Below are 16,233 nucleotides of genomic sequence, written 5' to 3' on the forward strand. Positions count from 1 at the left end.
TGTTTCCTTTGCTCTTGGGGAGTAGCCATTCCTGGTAGAGGCCAGGTCCTTCCTTCTACTGCTCCCAGTGCTTTCACAGACACACAGGCCGTGCTTTGCGGCAAACAGCTTCTCACCTGGAGCACCCAGGAATGGGAAGGAGGAGTAGCTCTGGTCCTGTGACCAGCCAGCCCCACGCAGGCCACCTGTGCTCCTGGGCACGGCTGCTTTGGAGCACCCTTCCGGGATTGTGCTGCCCATTAAAATAAGGGACGTGGTGCTGTCATGGCAACAGCCTTCCCACATGTCACTGCGGGGGCCTCTGCCCAGTGGCCAACGGGCTACATCGGTCTCATGGGATCCTTCCATGTGGCCAGTGGTGTCGTTGTGTGGGTGGCTACTTTGCAGCCTGCTCCTCTTTCACCTGCCTTGGCAGCTCCTGCACTGTCCCTGCTAGGAACTGTTCTTAGGAGAGGAAGCCAGGAGAAGGGCTCCCAGTGAGGAGCCCATGTGGGCGGGGGGAAGGGACAGATGTAGAGGCAGGCGAGTGATGGAACGGGGCCAAGACCATGACAGCCCTTCCGCCCCGCCCTGAGCCAGCTAATAGAATAGCCATCAAGGCCTCAGCACGGCAGCTAATGGAGCAGCCAGCTCCCAAGTGGCCCATGCTGTCCTTGAGATGGTTGGCCCAGGTACCCAGAAAGCTTGGAGGCCTCTGAGCTCCCACATTGCAGCTAAGATTCATGACTGAACACAGCTTTGAAGCGATGGGTGGACTAATAACAATACTCACAACAACACTAGAGCACACAGGTGCTGGGCAAGTCTTCATACAAGTCTGAATGCTCCTTATCCCCAGCCGGCAGCCTCTGCTACAACCCACAGCCCCCATGCTTCTAACTCAGGGTCCCTGTTCAGCTCTGCAGATGCCCATCAGTCCTGACCTGTAGCCCCTGCAGTTGGTTCTGGTTTGGGGCAAACATGACTGGGAATTTATCTCAAGGACATGCTTTTCTCCAGGTTACCTGGCTAGCCTGTTATTGCAGGAAAGCAAGTGCCAAGAGCTGGCTCTGAGTGTGAGACTTGCACCCATCAGTGACTTCTGAGGGAAGGACAGTGCCCCAGACTCTGCTGCCACTGTTCATCTAGCCTTTCAGCTCTCTTTCCTCTAGGGTGACCAGATGTCCTGATTTTATAGGGACAGTCCCGATTTTGGGGTCTTTTTCTTATATAGGCACCTATTACCCCCCACCCCCTGTCCCGATTTTTCACACTTGCCCTCTGGTCACCCTACTTTCCTCACTCCTGGGTCTGTAAGGGCAGCACCCATCACAGATGTACAACCTAGTTTAATTGCTAGGGAGCTTTCTATGACATGGAGAAACGGGGATTCCCCTCTCCTGGATACCACACTCCACAGCTCTCTCTCCCCGGGATCAATCAACTCCCCCTTCCAGAGAAAGCCAGGGCTACTCAACTGCCTTGCAGGGAGAGAGCGGGGACCCAGGGTTCCTCTGCCAACACCAGTGGAAATGGAGCTCAGGGGGAGATGCCTGCAGGAGTGGTGCCAGGGTTTTTGGCGCCCTAGGCAGGGGTCCTTCCGCACCCCGGTCGTTGTCGGCAATTCTGCAGCGGGGGGGTCCTTCCGCGCTCCCGGTCTTTGGGGCACTTCGGCGGCGGGTCCCGGAGCAAGTGAAGGACCCGCCGCAGAATTGCCGCTGAAGACCCGGAACGCGGAAGGACCCCCCCCCCCCGCCGCCGAATTGCTGCCAAGGGCGGCAAAATGCTGCCCCCCCCCCCCAAATCCTGGTGCCCTAGGCAACTGCCTAGGTCGCCTAAATGGAAGCGCCGGCCCTGGATGCCTGCCCTTCTCCATAGTGTCTGTGGACCCAGTTGTGTCTTGTCCCTGTCCTGGGAGGGGGAGCAATTGCAGTCCCCATGCTCTGCCAAGGGCACAAACTGCCCCAAAAGGGATGGGGAGGAGACACTGCTCCCTAAGGACAGAAGTGGGAAGTGGCGCATATCTGCACTGCATGCCCAGCACAGCCAATTCCAGACACCCTCCATCAGCGTCCCCCATTGGTCCAATTGCACCGGACAACGAATGGGAATCTCCTATGAGCTGCAGCATTCTACCACCTGGCTTCACATTTCCCTTATTGATGCTGGAGAGTTAAAAATGTGAGATGAGAACAAGAGATCCTTGAACAGCCCAGTGATAATGCAGATGGCTTTACAGTATATGCCTGCAGAGTAAATGGCCTAAACGCCTGGAGAGGCCCTGGGTGATGTAATCTTTGAACTGCAATCTCTCTCACGATTCTGCAGTGCAGCTCTGGAGTCCTTGGTGGAGTTAGAGAATTGAACCATTGAATGTACACCCCCCAACCCCGTGTAGTTGCAGTGGGTAGGAGGGTGAATTCGGAGCAGGCAATTCAATGGCCCAAAGCTTCTTTAAGAGCTTTCTCATTCCACCAGTCCCCTGTGGTGCATCCCGTAATGTCTACCCACATTGCTAAGAGCTAACTGGTCTTTTGGAATGGCTTTTTCTACCTTCTGGGAGAGCAGCATGATGCCTGATGGGCTGTTCACACAACAATCTAACATGCAGTGACAGTGCCCAGCCTGTCCTAGCCCCAGCTTTGAAGGGCTGCGTTTGAGTGAGGCCAGGGCACTGCACAATTAGGGGCTGGGTGCAGAGCAGACAGGACATTGTAGATAGTATTTGGTCCTGCCACAGGGGACTGGACTCGATGACCTCTTGAGGTCCCTTCCAGTCCTAGAATCTATGAATCTATGTATGAATTCCCCCGTAGTCAGAGAGCATGGTGGCAGCATAGGTGCCGACTCCGTGGGTGCTCCGGGGCTGAAGCACCCACAGGGAAAAATTGGTGGGTGCTCTGCACTCACCAGCAGCTCCCCGCCCTGCCCCAGCTCACCTCTGCCTCCGCCTCCACTTCCTCCCCTGAGCGCCCTGCTTCTCCCCTAGCTGGGGAAGAGGTGGGGCCGGGGTGGAGATTTGGGGAAGGAGACCAATAGGGGCAGGAAGGGGAAGGAGTTGGAATGGGGGCGGGGCATGGGCTGGGCATGGGTGGAGTCAGGGCTGGGCTGGGGCGGGGGGGGGCGCCTATGGGTGGCAGACATTGTCACATTCTGGAAAGAGATCCCTGGTGTTTAGCCTGGGTCAGCCCTAAGGGACATACAGAGCTTGCTTATTATAGAAACCTCTATTATCTTTTGAAAGTTAAGACTATAATGCATTTGTGTGTATATGTTTACCTGCTTTAACCTGGTAAATAACACTCTAATTTCCTTTTCCTACTTAATAAACCTTATAGGATTGGCTACAAGTGTCTATGGTGTGAGATCTAAGGTGCAACTGACTTGGAATAAGTGACAGGGAGTAACCTGGATATTGTTGTGATTTTTGGTGTAAGGGCCCATCTATCACAGAGGAAGGCTTGCCTAAGTGACAAGGTAGAGCGGAGTACCCAAGGGAACTATCTGTGATTCCCTGTTAAGGCTGTTGTAGCGCCAGAGGAGTTTATGCTTGATACTTGGTTGGTGAAATCTCACTGTAGAACTCACAGCCCTCACAATATAGAACTCACAGCTTGTGCCCTGCCTTTTAGCAGTTTGCCCTGACATTGGCACTCATGGGCTCTGCCTGACAGCTTGCCCAATGTACGCTCAGTGCTTTGCTGATAAAAACAAAGCGCAGGTCTCTCAGTCCAATTCTTGGGGACAATACAATGAGGAAAGTTCTGGGGCCTGATTCTGCACTACATTGCACCCATATTACCACAGACACACACTAGGCACCCAACCCCCAAGGTGCAAGGCACAAGCGAATCACAGGCCCATAGGAAAGGCCAGGCTGGATCAGACCAATGCTCCATCTTGTCCAGTGTCCTGTCACTGACAACAGGGGCCAGGGCTTGACTTTAGCAAAGCTTTTGATATGGTCTCACAGTATTCTTGTCAGCAAGTTAAAGAAGTATGGATTGGATGAATGGACTATAAGGTGGATAGAAAGTTGGCTAGATCATCGGGCTCAACAGGTAGTGATCAATGGCTCGATGTCTAGTTGGCAGCCAGTATCAAGGAGAGTGCCCCAGGGGTCAGTCCTGCGGCTGATTTTGTTCATCTTTATTAATGATCTGGACGATAGGATGGATTGTATCCTCAGCAAGTTTGCAGAGGCTGGTTTGTACCCTGAAGACAGGATCCAGGAGTTCAGATTCTTGGTCCCCTAGACGTACTGTTTCTGCATACATAGCCCACCGCTGCATCCCCGGGTTGGACAGTGGCAAGTTGATGTGAGTGGCCAACTCATTATGAATCAGTTAGAGAGGGCAAGGGTGGAGGAGGAAGGTAAAACATCCTGGACTGTATCCAAACCAAGTCCCTAGCTGGGCAGCACGCCTCCTCCCACTTTGCATGAGCTGTCCCCTGTATGCTGTCTCCCCTTCTGGGGAACAGCCGACTCTACAGCCTGGCGAGTGTTCTCAGCAAGCTGGTGCTGGGAGCCTTCCAGCCACTGTAAATTAAAAAGCTATTGATTTTTCCCCTTTGCCTGGGCAGAGCATTTCAAACAGAGTCATGCTAAATAATTCACAGGGAGAAATGACAACACCAGTGTTGGGGATGGGCCAGGAGCCTGCTGGCATGCCCCACCCAGCAGCCACTACAAGGACAGGGCTACCGCTCTCTCCCTAATTGAAGGCATCATACGCACTAAATGGATCACATAGCGGGGCATGGGGCCTTCCCTCGCCAGCTACAGTCTGACGGCCCAGCTCTGCTCTCAGTTACAGACCCCATGTCTCCCTCAGCAGCACTCCCCATGCACAGCATGGTGACTCAGCCCTGGAGCTCCCATTGGCTGTGCTTCTCCGTTCCTGGCCAATGGGAGCTGTGGAGTCAGTGATGGGGGCGGGGGCAGCGTGAAGAGACCTCCTGGACCCTCCTGTGCCTAGGGGCCGCAGGGATGTGCCAGCTGCTTCCAGGAGCAGCTTGGAGCCAGGGCAGGTAGGGAGCCTGCCTTAGCCCTATTGCGCCGCTGGACTTTTAGCGGCCTAAAATCTCTCGGATTGACTTCAGTAGCCTCTGGGAGATCGAGCCCGATTCCAGGATCCTGTCCAAACCAGGAGGGTTGGCAACCCTAGTGAGAGGTCCCTGTGCTCCCCACAGCTGGATCTCTAGGGAAACACCCTCAGCAGCTGCTCCCCATGCACAACAGGCCAGCTGGCTCAGTTATAGGAGAGAGGCCCCACACCCGGACGTGCCTTCCAGGGGCTATCCCGGGATCAGGCAGATGGAGCAGGGAGCAGAATACAGAACTTGCTGCTTGGCTTACACTGAGCATGTGCATATGGACAGAGCATGCTCAGTAACATCTGCTGAAACTGCTGCCCTTGCTATGCCCTTACTTGGGATTAAAAACTGCTGCCTGCTGTTCACAGGAGTTAAAAGGGGGCAAAGAGGTCAAGTCAAGAGGTGGGATGGGCAGAGTCTAGCACAGGGTGGAAACTGATTGCGCCGGGGAGGACAAACAGCCGTAGGCAGCAGGGGAAGGAGAGGGGCAAAATCAGGGAGAAGGGGTAGGAGCCAGGGTTAAGCCTAGGGGTGAGCAGCTGCCAGATGGTGAAAAAGGGCAAAACCCTGCATGGGGGGCAGAGGGGGTAACAGATACCCCAGTGGGATGAGTCCCTTGCCCTGTTTGTAAAAATCGGGGGTGGGGGCAGAGGGGCTTTTTTATTTCCCCTCTCACATAACAGTACATCTTAGCACCCGCTTCCCAGGGCTGTGTCATTAAAGGCACAGGGCATCCCCATGCCTAGCTACGGCAGCTCTTCCCTATCTGGTACAACGTACTGAGGTGCTACAGGAGAAAATATTTTACATACACCCCCAAAAAACTACATGTCACACATCTGGAGTATTTAAAAGAATCCCTTAGCTGAGTCTTTGCTACCGCTGGATCAGAGGATGATAAAAGTGAGAGGTAGCAAACTGGGACAGGGCAGCAAAAAGAACCTCCCTAGATGTCAGTAACTGCTACTGGCAGCAAAATCTGTTGGTAGTGGCTTTTGACATTACACCCTGGCAGCCTCAGAGTAGCGCCACAGAGCTGCCCTGTCCACAGCCAGGCCGTGTGGAGGGTTAGGCTGACAGCCAGGTCTGCGTGGGATTGGCTGGGAGGGAACACTCCCAGTGACTGGCATGTTCAGGTAAAGCTGACGAGCCCCAAAGCAGGAAGGGGTTCCCCCATGCTGAAGCCAGGATCCACGCCGCCCATACTGCCAAACACCCCCTTGGGCATCCGCACTCAGCATAGCGCAGGGCTCAACCCCATGCTCCCCACATCAACTGTAATCTCTGTACCTGGGACTGCGGGAGACACCCAGATTGTGAGAGCACCTATAGAGATCAAGTACTCTGAGGCTGATCCTCAATGGTTACCAGTGGCAGCGTACATTTTGAATGGCATCTCATGCTCAGCCAGCCCTATCCCAGAGGCTGGCAGTGCGGAGGCACATGGCTGCTGCTATTTATAGCCTGCCTTTGCTTAACCTCACAAAGAATTGCTAATTCACTGCCATATTTGCGCAGCAAACGCCAAGCCTGCATTTAATTAATCTAATGTTATTGTAGGGCCTACCTCAGATATAGATGTTTAAATTACAAGACTGTGGAGTGGCTGGCACAGAGTGTTTAGACTGAAGTAAGCAAGTGGCCCGGAAGGCCAAGCAGGAATTTTCCAGCCTCTATGCTTATTTCACTCTAAGGACCCCCATAGTGTTCTCAAGTGGGTACTGAACACTCTCACCCCTGCTCTATTCCGATTTCATCAGAAACAATGGCTATGTCATGTTACGATGAGGCTGATGCTGAATTTATATTGTAGTGCTGCCTAGACACCAGCCAGGTCAAGGCTCCACTGTGCTAGGCGCTGTACAAACATATAGAAAGTGACAATTATACATGGGGTTTGTTTAGAACACTGCAGCAATGAATGTTGATGGTAGGTTCAACCTCTGGAATGGAAAAAAATGTGAACTGGTGCTCAGACACTAGGGTAATGGGTGCAGTATGTAGCAGGAATTGATGGATAGATAGTTAGTGTAATGCTGATTTTTTTTTTAAAAGGCTCCAGAGGCAATTCCGGCAATTACAGGCTGGTTAGCCTAACTTCAATACCAGGCAAATTGGTTCAAACTATAGCAAAGAACAGAATTATCAGACACACAGATAAACACAATATATTGGGAAAGAGTCAACATTGCTTTTGTAAAGGGAAATCATGCCTCAGCAGTCTATTAGAATTCTTTGAGGGGCCAGCAAGCATGTGGACCAGGGGGATCCAGTGAATATAGTGTACTTGGACTTTCAGAAAACCTTTGACAAGGTCCCTCACCAAAGGCTCTTAAGCAAAGTAAGCTGTCCTCGGATAAGAGGGAAGGTCCTCTCATGGATCAGTAACTGGTTAAAAGATAGGAAACAAAGGGTAGGAATAAATGGTCAGTTTTCACAAAGGAGAGAGGTAAATAGTGGGCATCCCAACCATCTGTACTGGGACTAGTGCTGTGCAACATATTCATAAATGATTTGGAAAAGGGGGTGAACAATGAGGTGGCCAAATTTGCAGATGACACAAAGTTACTCAGGATAGTTAAGTCCAAAGCTGACTATGAAGAGTTATAAAGGGAACTCACAAAACTGGGTGACTGGGATACAAAATGGCAGATGAAATTCAGTGTTGATAAGTACAAAGTAGTGCACATTGGAAAAAATAATCCCAACTATACATATAAAATGATGGGCTCTAAATTAAGAGATCTTGGAATCATTGTGAAAAGTTCTCTGAAAACATCCACTCAATGTGCAGCAGCAGTCAAAAAAGTGAATTGAATGTTAGCAACCATTAGGAAAGGGATAGATAATAGAACTGACAATTTCATAACACCTCTATATAAATCCATGGTATGCCCACAGCCTGAATACTGCATGCAGTTCTGGTCACTCCAGCTCAAAAAAACAAAATTAGAATTGGAAAAAGAAGAGAGAAGGGCAACAAAAATGATTAGGGGTATGGAACAGCTTCCATATGAGGAGAGGTTAAAAAGACTGGAACTGTTCAATTTAGAAAAGAGATGACTAAAGGGGGTTATGATAGAGATCTATAAAATCATGAGTGGTGAAGAGAAAGTGAATAGGGAAGTGTTATTTTCCCCTTCACATAACACAAGAACTAGGGGTCATCTGATGAAATTAATAGGCAGCAGGTTTAAAACAAACAAGAGGAAGTGCTTCATAAAACACACAATCGACTCAGGGAACTCATTGCCAGGGGATATTGTGGAGGCCAAAAATATAACTGGGTTAAAAAAATAATTAGATAAGTTCCTGGAGGATAGGTCCATTGATGACTGTTAGCCAAAATGGTCAGGGACACAACCCCATGCTACAGGTGTCCCTATGCCTCCAACTGCCAGAAGCTGGAACTGGACAACAGGGAATGATCACTTTATATTTATCATGTTCTGCTCATTCCCTCTGAAGCATCTGGCATTGGACACTGTCAGAAGACAGGCTACTGGGCTAGGTGGACCATTGGTCTGACCCAGTCTGGCCGTTCTTATGTTCTAACTGGGTTCCTCTGCTCACCTGAAATGCCCAATCCTTGGGAGAAGTAGAACTGGAACTGGAGTCTTGGACCCCAGTAAGATCAAGGCACAGGTGTCACAAGGAATGATCTAAGGAGCTCTGACATGCGCATCTTCCCTGTTGGGCCTCCAGAAATGTGGACCCTCCTGCCTTCATCAGCTAACTCTAGTGGCCTCTTGGGGTGGGAGGAAGTTGCACGCTAGCCCAGGGCCAGCCCTCTACAACAGAGTATGGCCAACAGGGAGATCTTGGATTGTTCTGTGCCAGGGACTAGGCTGCGTTTCCTCCACAGGAGTTTGTGGTAAGCTGTGTGGTTGATCCTGTGAATCTCCCTGCTAGCCCCACACATGAGGTGTCCCAAGGTCAGATAAGGTCACTGCCATACCCGCATTGCAGAGAAAGGAGGGGGAGCATGTCTAGTGCAGGAAGATGAGATTAATGTCCACCCCAGCTGAGTCCCCCATTTAATACAGAATGAAATCCAAGGTCCTGGCCCTGATCCTTAGAACCCCTGATGAACTGGGGTCCATGTACCTAAGAGACCAGCTCTTCAGTTCTGACACCCACAGCAGCACTGCTGCAGAGGACAGAGCCCGAAGCGACACTGTGCAGGGGAGAGGAGCCCTGGGTGGTGGGACTCCATGCTGGAAGGAAACAGTTTGAGTCTGAGCTCAACCGATTTGCCCCAACCGTCCCCAATGACAGGGGCTGGCTTGCTAGCACAGAGGGAGAAAGGAGAGAGATTATCAACACTCTAGCAAAGGGAGGGCGGCTGGACTAAGAGCAGGGGGAGGCCAGGGCAAAGGCAAGCAGAGGGTCTGTGATGCTCAACTCTGAATGGGATCTGGACACCATGGGGAGGGAGGAACTAGAGCCATCCAGCTGGCTGGATGAACAGGGGGTGGCAGGGTGGGTGGTAGTGTGTCGTAGGTGGGCTGCGTTGGGAAGGAAGTTGTCTCAATGCAGTGGGCCTGTGATGCGGGACAGCCCTGACCACCTAAAGTCAAGCCAAAGGGGAACAGCCTGGGGCTGTAGCTGCTCAGCGCAGCATCTCCTGTGTGAGTAAGGGCTGGGACTGGCAGCTAAAGAGTTAATCTTTCCGCATGAATCTGGAGCTATTAATACCCGCACACTGGTTTATCTGTCAGAGCGAGCTGGCTGCTCTGTCATCCAGACAAGCCCCGCAGAGCTGTGTCTCGGCAGGGCCAGAACTTTTCTTTGTGTGAGCTCGCGTGTACCCGCCAGCCCGGGCTGCTCCCCCAGCCCCGGCTCCAAACGCTGTCACAGAGTTCCACTCCCCCACGCACACTGCTCCCCTCCCGCCCCACGGAGCCGCCGAGAGCCACGGCTGATGCTGGCTGATGAGGAGATCGGAGGGAAGGGGAAACTTTCCCAAGGGCAGATCGTGCTGCAAAGTCCAGCTGAGGCTGAGCGCAGGGCACTGAGGATCTGCCTTTGGGCACCGGTGCCCTCCATGCTGGAACAGCGACAGCAGCTCCACTGATCCAGCAAGAGGATGAGTTCCAGCACCAGCCCCTGGAGATGGGTGGCCAAGTTCCCACACTTCTGCCTTTGAGGAGCAGCTGGATGCTTTGGGGTCTTTGTGCTGGTGCGTCCTCCCCAAATTCCTCAGCTCAGGTTCTTCCACCTCAGGCTACAGACTGAGCCCTCCTCGTCCTTCCCCAGCTGCCCAAGGAGGGAGTCCTTCTAAGGGGCCAGCCCCATCTTGTCCCACAAAGAGAGCGCGACAGCAGTGGCCCCAAAGATGGCCATCAATGGGAGTGAGAGTGCAGGGTCCCGTCTGGCTGCTGAGTGAGGACGGCGTGGGACAGGAGTCACAACGGCTGGGTGGGATCGTGCTGTCCCAGCGCACACCCAGTCAGACGGGCCGAGGGCACAGGATCACCTCAGAGGGCGCGGGGCAGGGGGAGCCGTGACCTCTCCCTGTCAGAAGGAGCAACGGGTAATTTAGGAGACAAAACACACGATGATGCTTCCCGGCAACTGGTCCAGGAGACTGAGGACCTGCTGACTCTGGCTTCACTGGCCTCCGGGCAGACTGGTGAGGGGCAAGAGGATGCCAACACCTATGCAACGTGCCCAAGCCTGGAACTGCCCCCACTTTGGTGCACTGGCTGTGGGAGCAAGGAAATGGATACCTTCTGCTTTGTCTGCTTCCAGAAAAAGGAGCTACAGCCCTTGCAAATGAACAGGTCAGTTCAATACTGCCTGCTCTCCCTCCCTCCCTCCCAGCACCCAGGGCCAGCGAGGGGCTGGGGCCTTGAGTCACTCAGAGTTTGGGCAGGGAAGGGCTTCCGGGCATTCTCTGAAGGAGGGGTGTGGGCCTACATGTGGGGAAAGCCAATGGGACTGCCCAGCTGATCTAGGGAGGGGATGCATGAGTGTCCCGGGGGCAGCAAGGCCAGCTCACAGGGCGTTGCCCAGGAACAGGTCCATAAACCTCACTTTGTCAAAAGTTTCTCTCAAGCAAGTGCCCCGTCTTCCCTCAGGATGCGGCTTCAAGCAGCTGGGACCTGGGTACCTTTCCAGCTGGAACAGGGGAACCTGCAGCATAGGGGAGAGAAGGGAGAGGTGTGTATGTGTACACACGTCTGTGCAAGGGCATGTCAGAGTGCATGTGTGTGAACATCTCTGTGTGTGCGCACATCCAGGCTGTTTGTACAGAGCTGCCTGGGTGGGTGTGTCTATCTCTGGGTGTGCCCTTCCCAGGCTGTCTGGGGGTACACAAGTGTACATCTGGGGAGCACTCACGTTCAGGCATGCAGGAGTGTGTTTGTGGACATCACTGTCTCGATGCCCCTGTGTTTATCTACGCATCTGCTTGCCATGGGGTCAGATGTTGGAACAGGAGCCCAGCTCTGGGTGTGGCAAACTATGCCGGTCCTATGTAGAATTTATCTAATGCAACAAGTATCAGTGCGTGTCGCCTTTCCTGTGTGTGTCAACGCCTTTCCGGAGGCTGGGACAGTGATCCCTGTTCAGGGCCTGATCCTGGGGCATTCCTGGCAAAGTGGCACCTGGGTATTCAGAGGTCCTGAGCCAACCCCTTCTCAACCCAGGACTGTATCAGTTTCTCCTCCTGCCATTCGCAGTGCCCAGGCAGACAGACCTGAAACCAGGGGAAGGGCTCTGGCCAGCCCCTTCTCCTCCATGCAGGTTCCAGCAGTCTTGCATGGAACCTTTGCAGGGGTGAATGTGCCCGCTTGTTGATTAGACCCAACCCAGTGTTCCCCCGGCCTCACCCTTCCTCCACACTGAAGCCTATAGTCACTTGCCCCCCTCTTTGGGATGTGCCTTTTCCCTAGGGGCAACTCCTGCAAAGCAGTGCCCACTGGGCTGTGCCACACGGCTCTGCTCCTCTACGCTGCAGCCTGGCTTCAGCACTGCCCCCTCTGCCAGTGATGCAGATGGCATTGTCTGCTCAGCCCCCTATGCCGCTCTCCAGCCTGCCCTGGAAGGTCCTGGCCTCAGACGGGGTCAGGTGGGTTACTGAGGGAATGACTAGGTCTGTGGTGCCGGCTTGCTGACATAGCAGAAGTCAGGCTGTGTTTCCCAGGGTACTGTGGATGCATGTTATCTGCCAGGCTAAGTGTATTCCAGAAAGCTCTAGCCTTGGCTTCTCCAGGTGTGGTGGTTGCTCACTGTGGATTTACCTGGTGGCAGGTGCAGCTTGATAGGAGATGGGTGAAATGCAGCCTCCTCCAAGCTGGGATGCAGCAGCCCCTGTTTCACAGAGCACAGCCAGCTAGGACAGGAAGTGAAGAAACCATAATCATTTGCACCGGGCTTTTAGGAAGGTGGAGTGTAATCAGTCCCAATTAGATCTGGGCCAGGTTAACCCACTCTTCCCTTGTGAAAAGCGCCGCAGGACCCTTAACCACTGCATGTGACTGAGGCTGGAGTTTCCCATCTTACCCACAGTGCCCCATAGGTATTGGACCAGTACTGATTCAGGGGCAGGAATCCGCAACCCTTCTGATGCCCCTAGACTTTCCTCCGAGGTCTCCCATATAAGGGCTGGGCAGGCCCTGCCCTCCATAGCAGGGGAGAGGGGAGGAGAGCCTTGCTCGAGGTGGCGAAGATAAAGCACCAAGCAGCAGAATGGAAACAAAGCTGGATAATTCACTGCTCTACAGCCAAAATGCTTCTGAAATAAATGTAGTCAAACTTTACTAATTCTGGGTCACTGAGAACGAAAATGATGCTTAAGATTGTTGATTGGCTCTAGTTTTCAAGATATGCTATTGGATCAGTATATACGACCCTTGACTTGGGAATGGCGGAGGATAAGTGAGTTATAAAGGGAAGGGATCTCAATTTAAACCAGAAATGACTAAAATACATCTTTGACTGGATCTATGAATAAATCTATGACTGGGTTTGGACAGTACTTGCTTTTTAGGCAAAACAATGAATGATGCAATCTGAAGTTGGTATTGCATCATACATGATAGGAATTGCATCATGTTATTCCTAGAAGTCATGGATGATGCAATCATAACGAAGCTTACATCGCTCTGCTGAACAAATTGCCCTATATCAGCTCTAGAAATCATACAGTGTCATGCTCTCTTATTTGTCAGTGTTTGATTTTGCAAAGGGACACATTTCTGTTTAGCCAAAGTGAGCAGAGTTGCCTCGTACTTGTGTGAACAGTGCAGATAACTTCTGCTATGTTTGTGGTGAAGTGACTTTTGCAGCACAAAAGCGCAGTATAACCACTATGGTTAAGAAAGCCTATCGCCTTTATTTGGCTGCAAAATTGGAGATCTGGACAAGAGGTGTGCCCCACACATATGCTGCAACACTTGTGCAACAAATCTTTGCCAGTGGTTGAACAGGAAAAGGAAATCTATGCCTTTTGCAGTGCCAATGATTTGGAGAGAGCCAACAGATCATACCAGCAATTGTTACTTCTGCCTGGTGCCTCCAGTTGGGAAAGGTGTATCAAAGAAGAAAAAGTGCATTATCCAAACATTCCATCAGCTCTACGCCCAGTACCCCACAGAGAAGGACTGCCGGTTCCTGATGCACCAGAATCATTCTCACTTGAGTCAGACGAGGAAGAGGAAGAGGATGAAACTTCTGGTCCTGAACCATCAATGTCACAGGACCCACATTTTCTCCCATCCTCCTCCTCTGAACCGCACCTCATAACACAAGGTGAACTGAATGACCTTGTCAGGGATTTGGAACTACCCAAGAGTAAGGCAGAGCTGTTGAGCTCCAGACTACAGCAGTGGAATCTCGTGGCAGGTGATGTTAGGGTTTCCATGTTCCGTGACCGTCAAAAGGATCTTGTCGCATTCTTCTTCATGGAAGGTGATCTTGTAGCCTGCAACAACATTGATGGTGTGATGGCAGCCCTCAACATTGTTCACGATCCAGATGAGTGGAGACTGTTCATTGATTCATCGAAGACGAGTCTTAAAGCTGTTTTACTGCATAATGGCAATGTTTTGCCCTCAATTCCAGTTGGTCATGCAGTCCATATGAAGGAAACCTATGACAACATGAAACAACTTTTGAGGTGCATAAACTATGACCAACATCAGTGGCAGCTTTGTGGCGATTTGAAGGTTGTTGCTGTCTTGCTTGGTCTGCAGACTGGATACACAAAGTACTGCTGTTTTCTCTGCGAATGGGATAGAAGCACCGAGAAGACACTGAATAGGACTAAACTATGTACATAATAGTTTCCCACTACATCAAGAAATATTGGCCACTCCGACAGTCATTGGAGCCTGGGAGGAAAAGTGTTCAGCATCCACCACTTGTTGAATCAAGGAAGATTTTGTTACCACCCTTACACATCAAGCTGGGTCTGATGAAGAACTTTGTCAAGGCCATTGACAAAACACAAGCTGCTTTCAAGTATCTCCATGGAAAATTTCCAAGGTTAAGTGAAGCTAAGATAAAGGAAGGTGTCTTTGTGGGTCCTCAGATTCGTGAACTTCTTCGAGATGATGCATTTGACCATGCACTGCGTGGCAAGGAAAAGACGGCATGGAAAGCCTTCCAGTTAGTGGCAATAAATTTTCTCGGAAACAACAAGGCAGACAACTACAGGTTGTTGGTGGAAAACCTCCTAAAGGCATACAAAAGCCTTGGTTGCAAGATGTCACTAAAGATACATTTTTTGCACTCTCATCTAGATTTTTTTCCACCCAACTGCGGAGCAGTGAGCGACGAGCACGGCGAGCGATTTCACCAGGACATTGCAACAATAGAGAAATGCTATCAGGGCTAGGGTTACCATATTCAAACATTTAAAAAAGAGGACACTCCACGGGGCCCTGGTCCCCCCGGCCCCGCCCCAACTCCACCTCTTCCCCGCCCCCCGGCCCCACCCCAACCCCATTCCAACCCCTTCCCCAAAGTCCCTGCCCCAACTCTGCCCCCTCCTCTGAGCACCCCACATTTCCTCTCCTCCCTCCCACTTTGATCTTGGTTGGGGGTTGCTAAGTGCTTCCCTGCTCCCCACTGGCCCTGGAGCCCCTGCACCCCCCCGTCCCTGCAGCCTCTGCGCCCCCCACCTGCCCTGCCCCTGCGCCCCCCTACCCCTGCAGCCTCTATGCCCCTGCCTCCCCTGCTCCTCCTCACCCTGCAGCCTCTGCATTCCTCCCGCCTGCCCTGCTCCCCCGCTCACCCGGCAGCCTCTGCCTGGCGGGGGCTTCGGATGCTCAGCGGCGACCGGGGCAGCGCGGGTCCCTGCAGCCCCAGCACATGCCGCACTCCTGCCCCACGCCGCAGCCTTCTTCCTGCCACGCGGGGTGACGGGGCCGCAGGAAGGGTCCCCCAGTGGCCGGGGAGTCCCGGCCCGTGAGGGAAGCCCGAGCCGCTGGCTGGGCCCGGCCTCCCCGTGGTCCTGCGGGCTCGGCTGGGGCGCACAGTCCGCCCGGCCTCCAGGGACAGCAGCGGCCCCTCCGCCGCCTTCTGTGGCTGCGCCATCCTCCTTCCCCCGCCCGAGCTCGCTACAATGTAGCCGGGCAGCTGGGCTGCGCTGCGGACCCGGCGGGTCCTGCTAGGGCCGGGCGGACCCTGACTTATGCTGCCTCCCTATTTCCCCGGACATGTCCGTTTTTTTGGCAATTCCCCCCGGACGGGGATTTGAGCACCAAAAAGCCGGACATGTCTGGGGAAATCCGGACGTATGGTAACCCTAATCAGGGCAAATGGAGCCCATCAATGCTTGCAGACTATTGCTGGACAGTGACAAGAGATGCTCCATTTAATGAATACAAGAGACAAGCCAAGAAGCGCCGAGTAGACACTGAATAGGACTAAACTATGTACATAATAGTTTTTTGCCTTTTGTTTCATAATACATTTTATTTATATAACCCTTTTGCTGATTTTTAAAGTGTTACATACACAGGACAGGTGAAATATTATCATGCAAAGCAACCATAAACACACAAAAAGACCTAGGTTTACAATTTATGATTAAAACTCTACAATATACATAGACATAAAATGTAAAAACTTAAATATCTTAGAAACAGTAGCCAATCAGTTGTTTTAATTGTCATATTTGAATTCAGCACATCAAAATACATAATA

At 52.2% G+C, this 16,233-nt stretch overlaps 1 protein-coding gene across 1 annotated transcript in view; it reads left to right on the forward strand.

The window, feature by feature from the left end:
* The first annotated feature begins 9,832 nt into the window (after nt 1-9,832).
* Nucleotides 9,833-16,233, forward strand: part of SBK1 (SH3 domain binding kinase 1) — an 89,887-nt gene continuing 83,486 nt past the window's right edge. Inside the window, exon 1 of the mRNA XM_065559809.1 lies at nt 9,833-10,862. Coding sequence (XP_065415881.1) covers nt 10,801-10,862 — 62 coding nt within the window. The 5' untranslated portion in view covers nt 9,833-10,800. The remainder of the gene's footprint in view (nt 10,863-16,233) is intronic.

The sequence above is a fragment of the Chrysemys picta genome, chromosome 10 (genome assembly GCF_011386835.1).
Source record: "Chrysemys picta bellii isolate R12L10 chromosome 10, ASM1138683v2, whole genome shotgun sequence".
Taxonomy (NCBI): domain Eukaryota; kingdom Metazoa; phylum Chordata; order Testudines; family Emydidae; genus Chrysemys; species Chrysemys picta.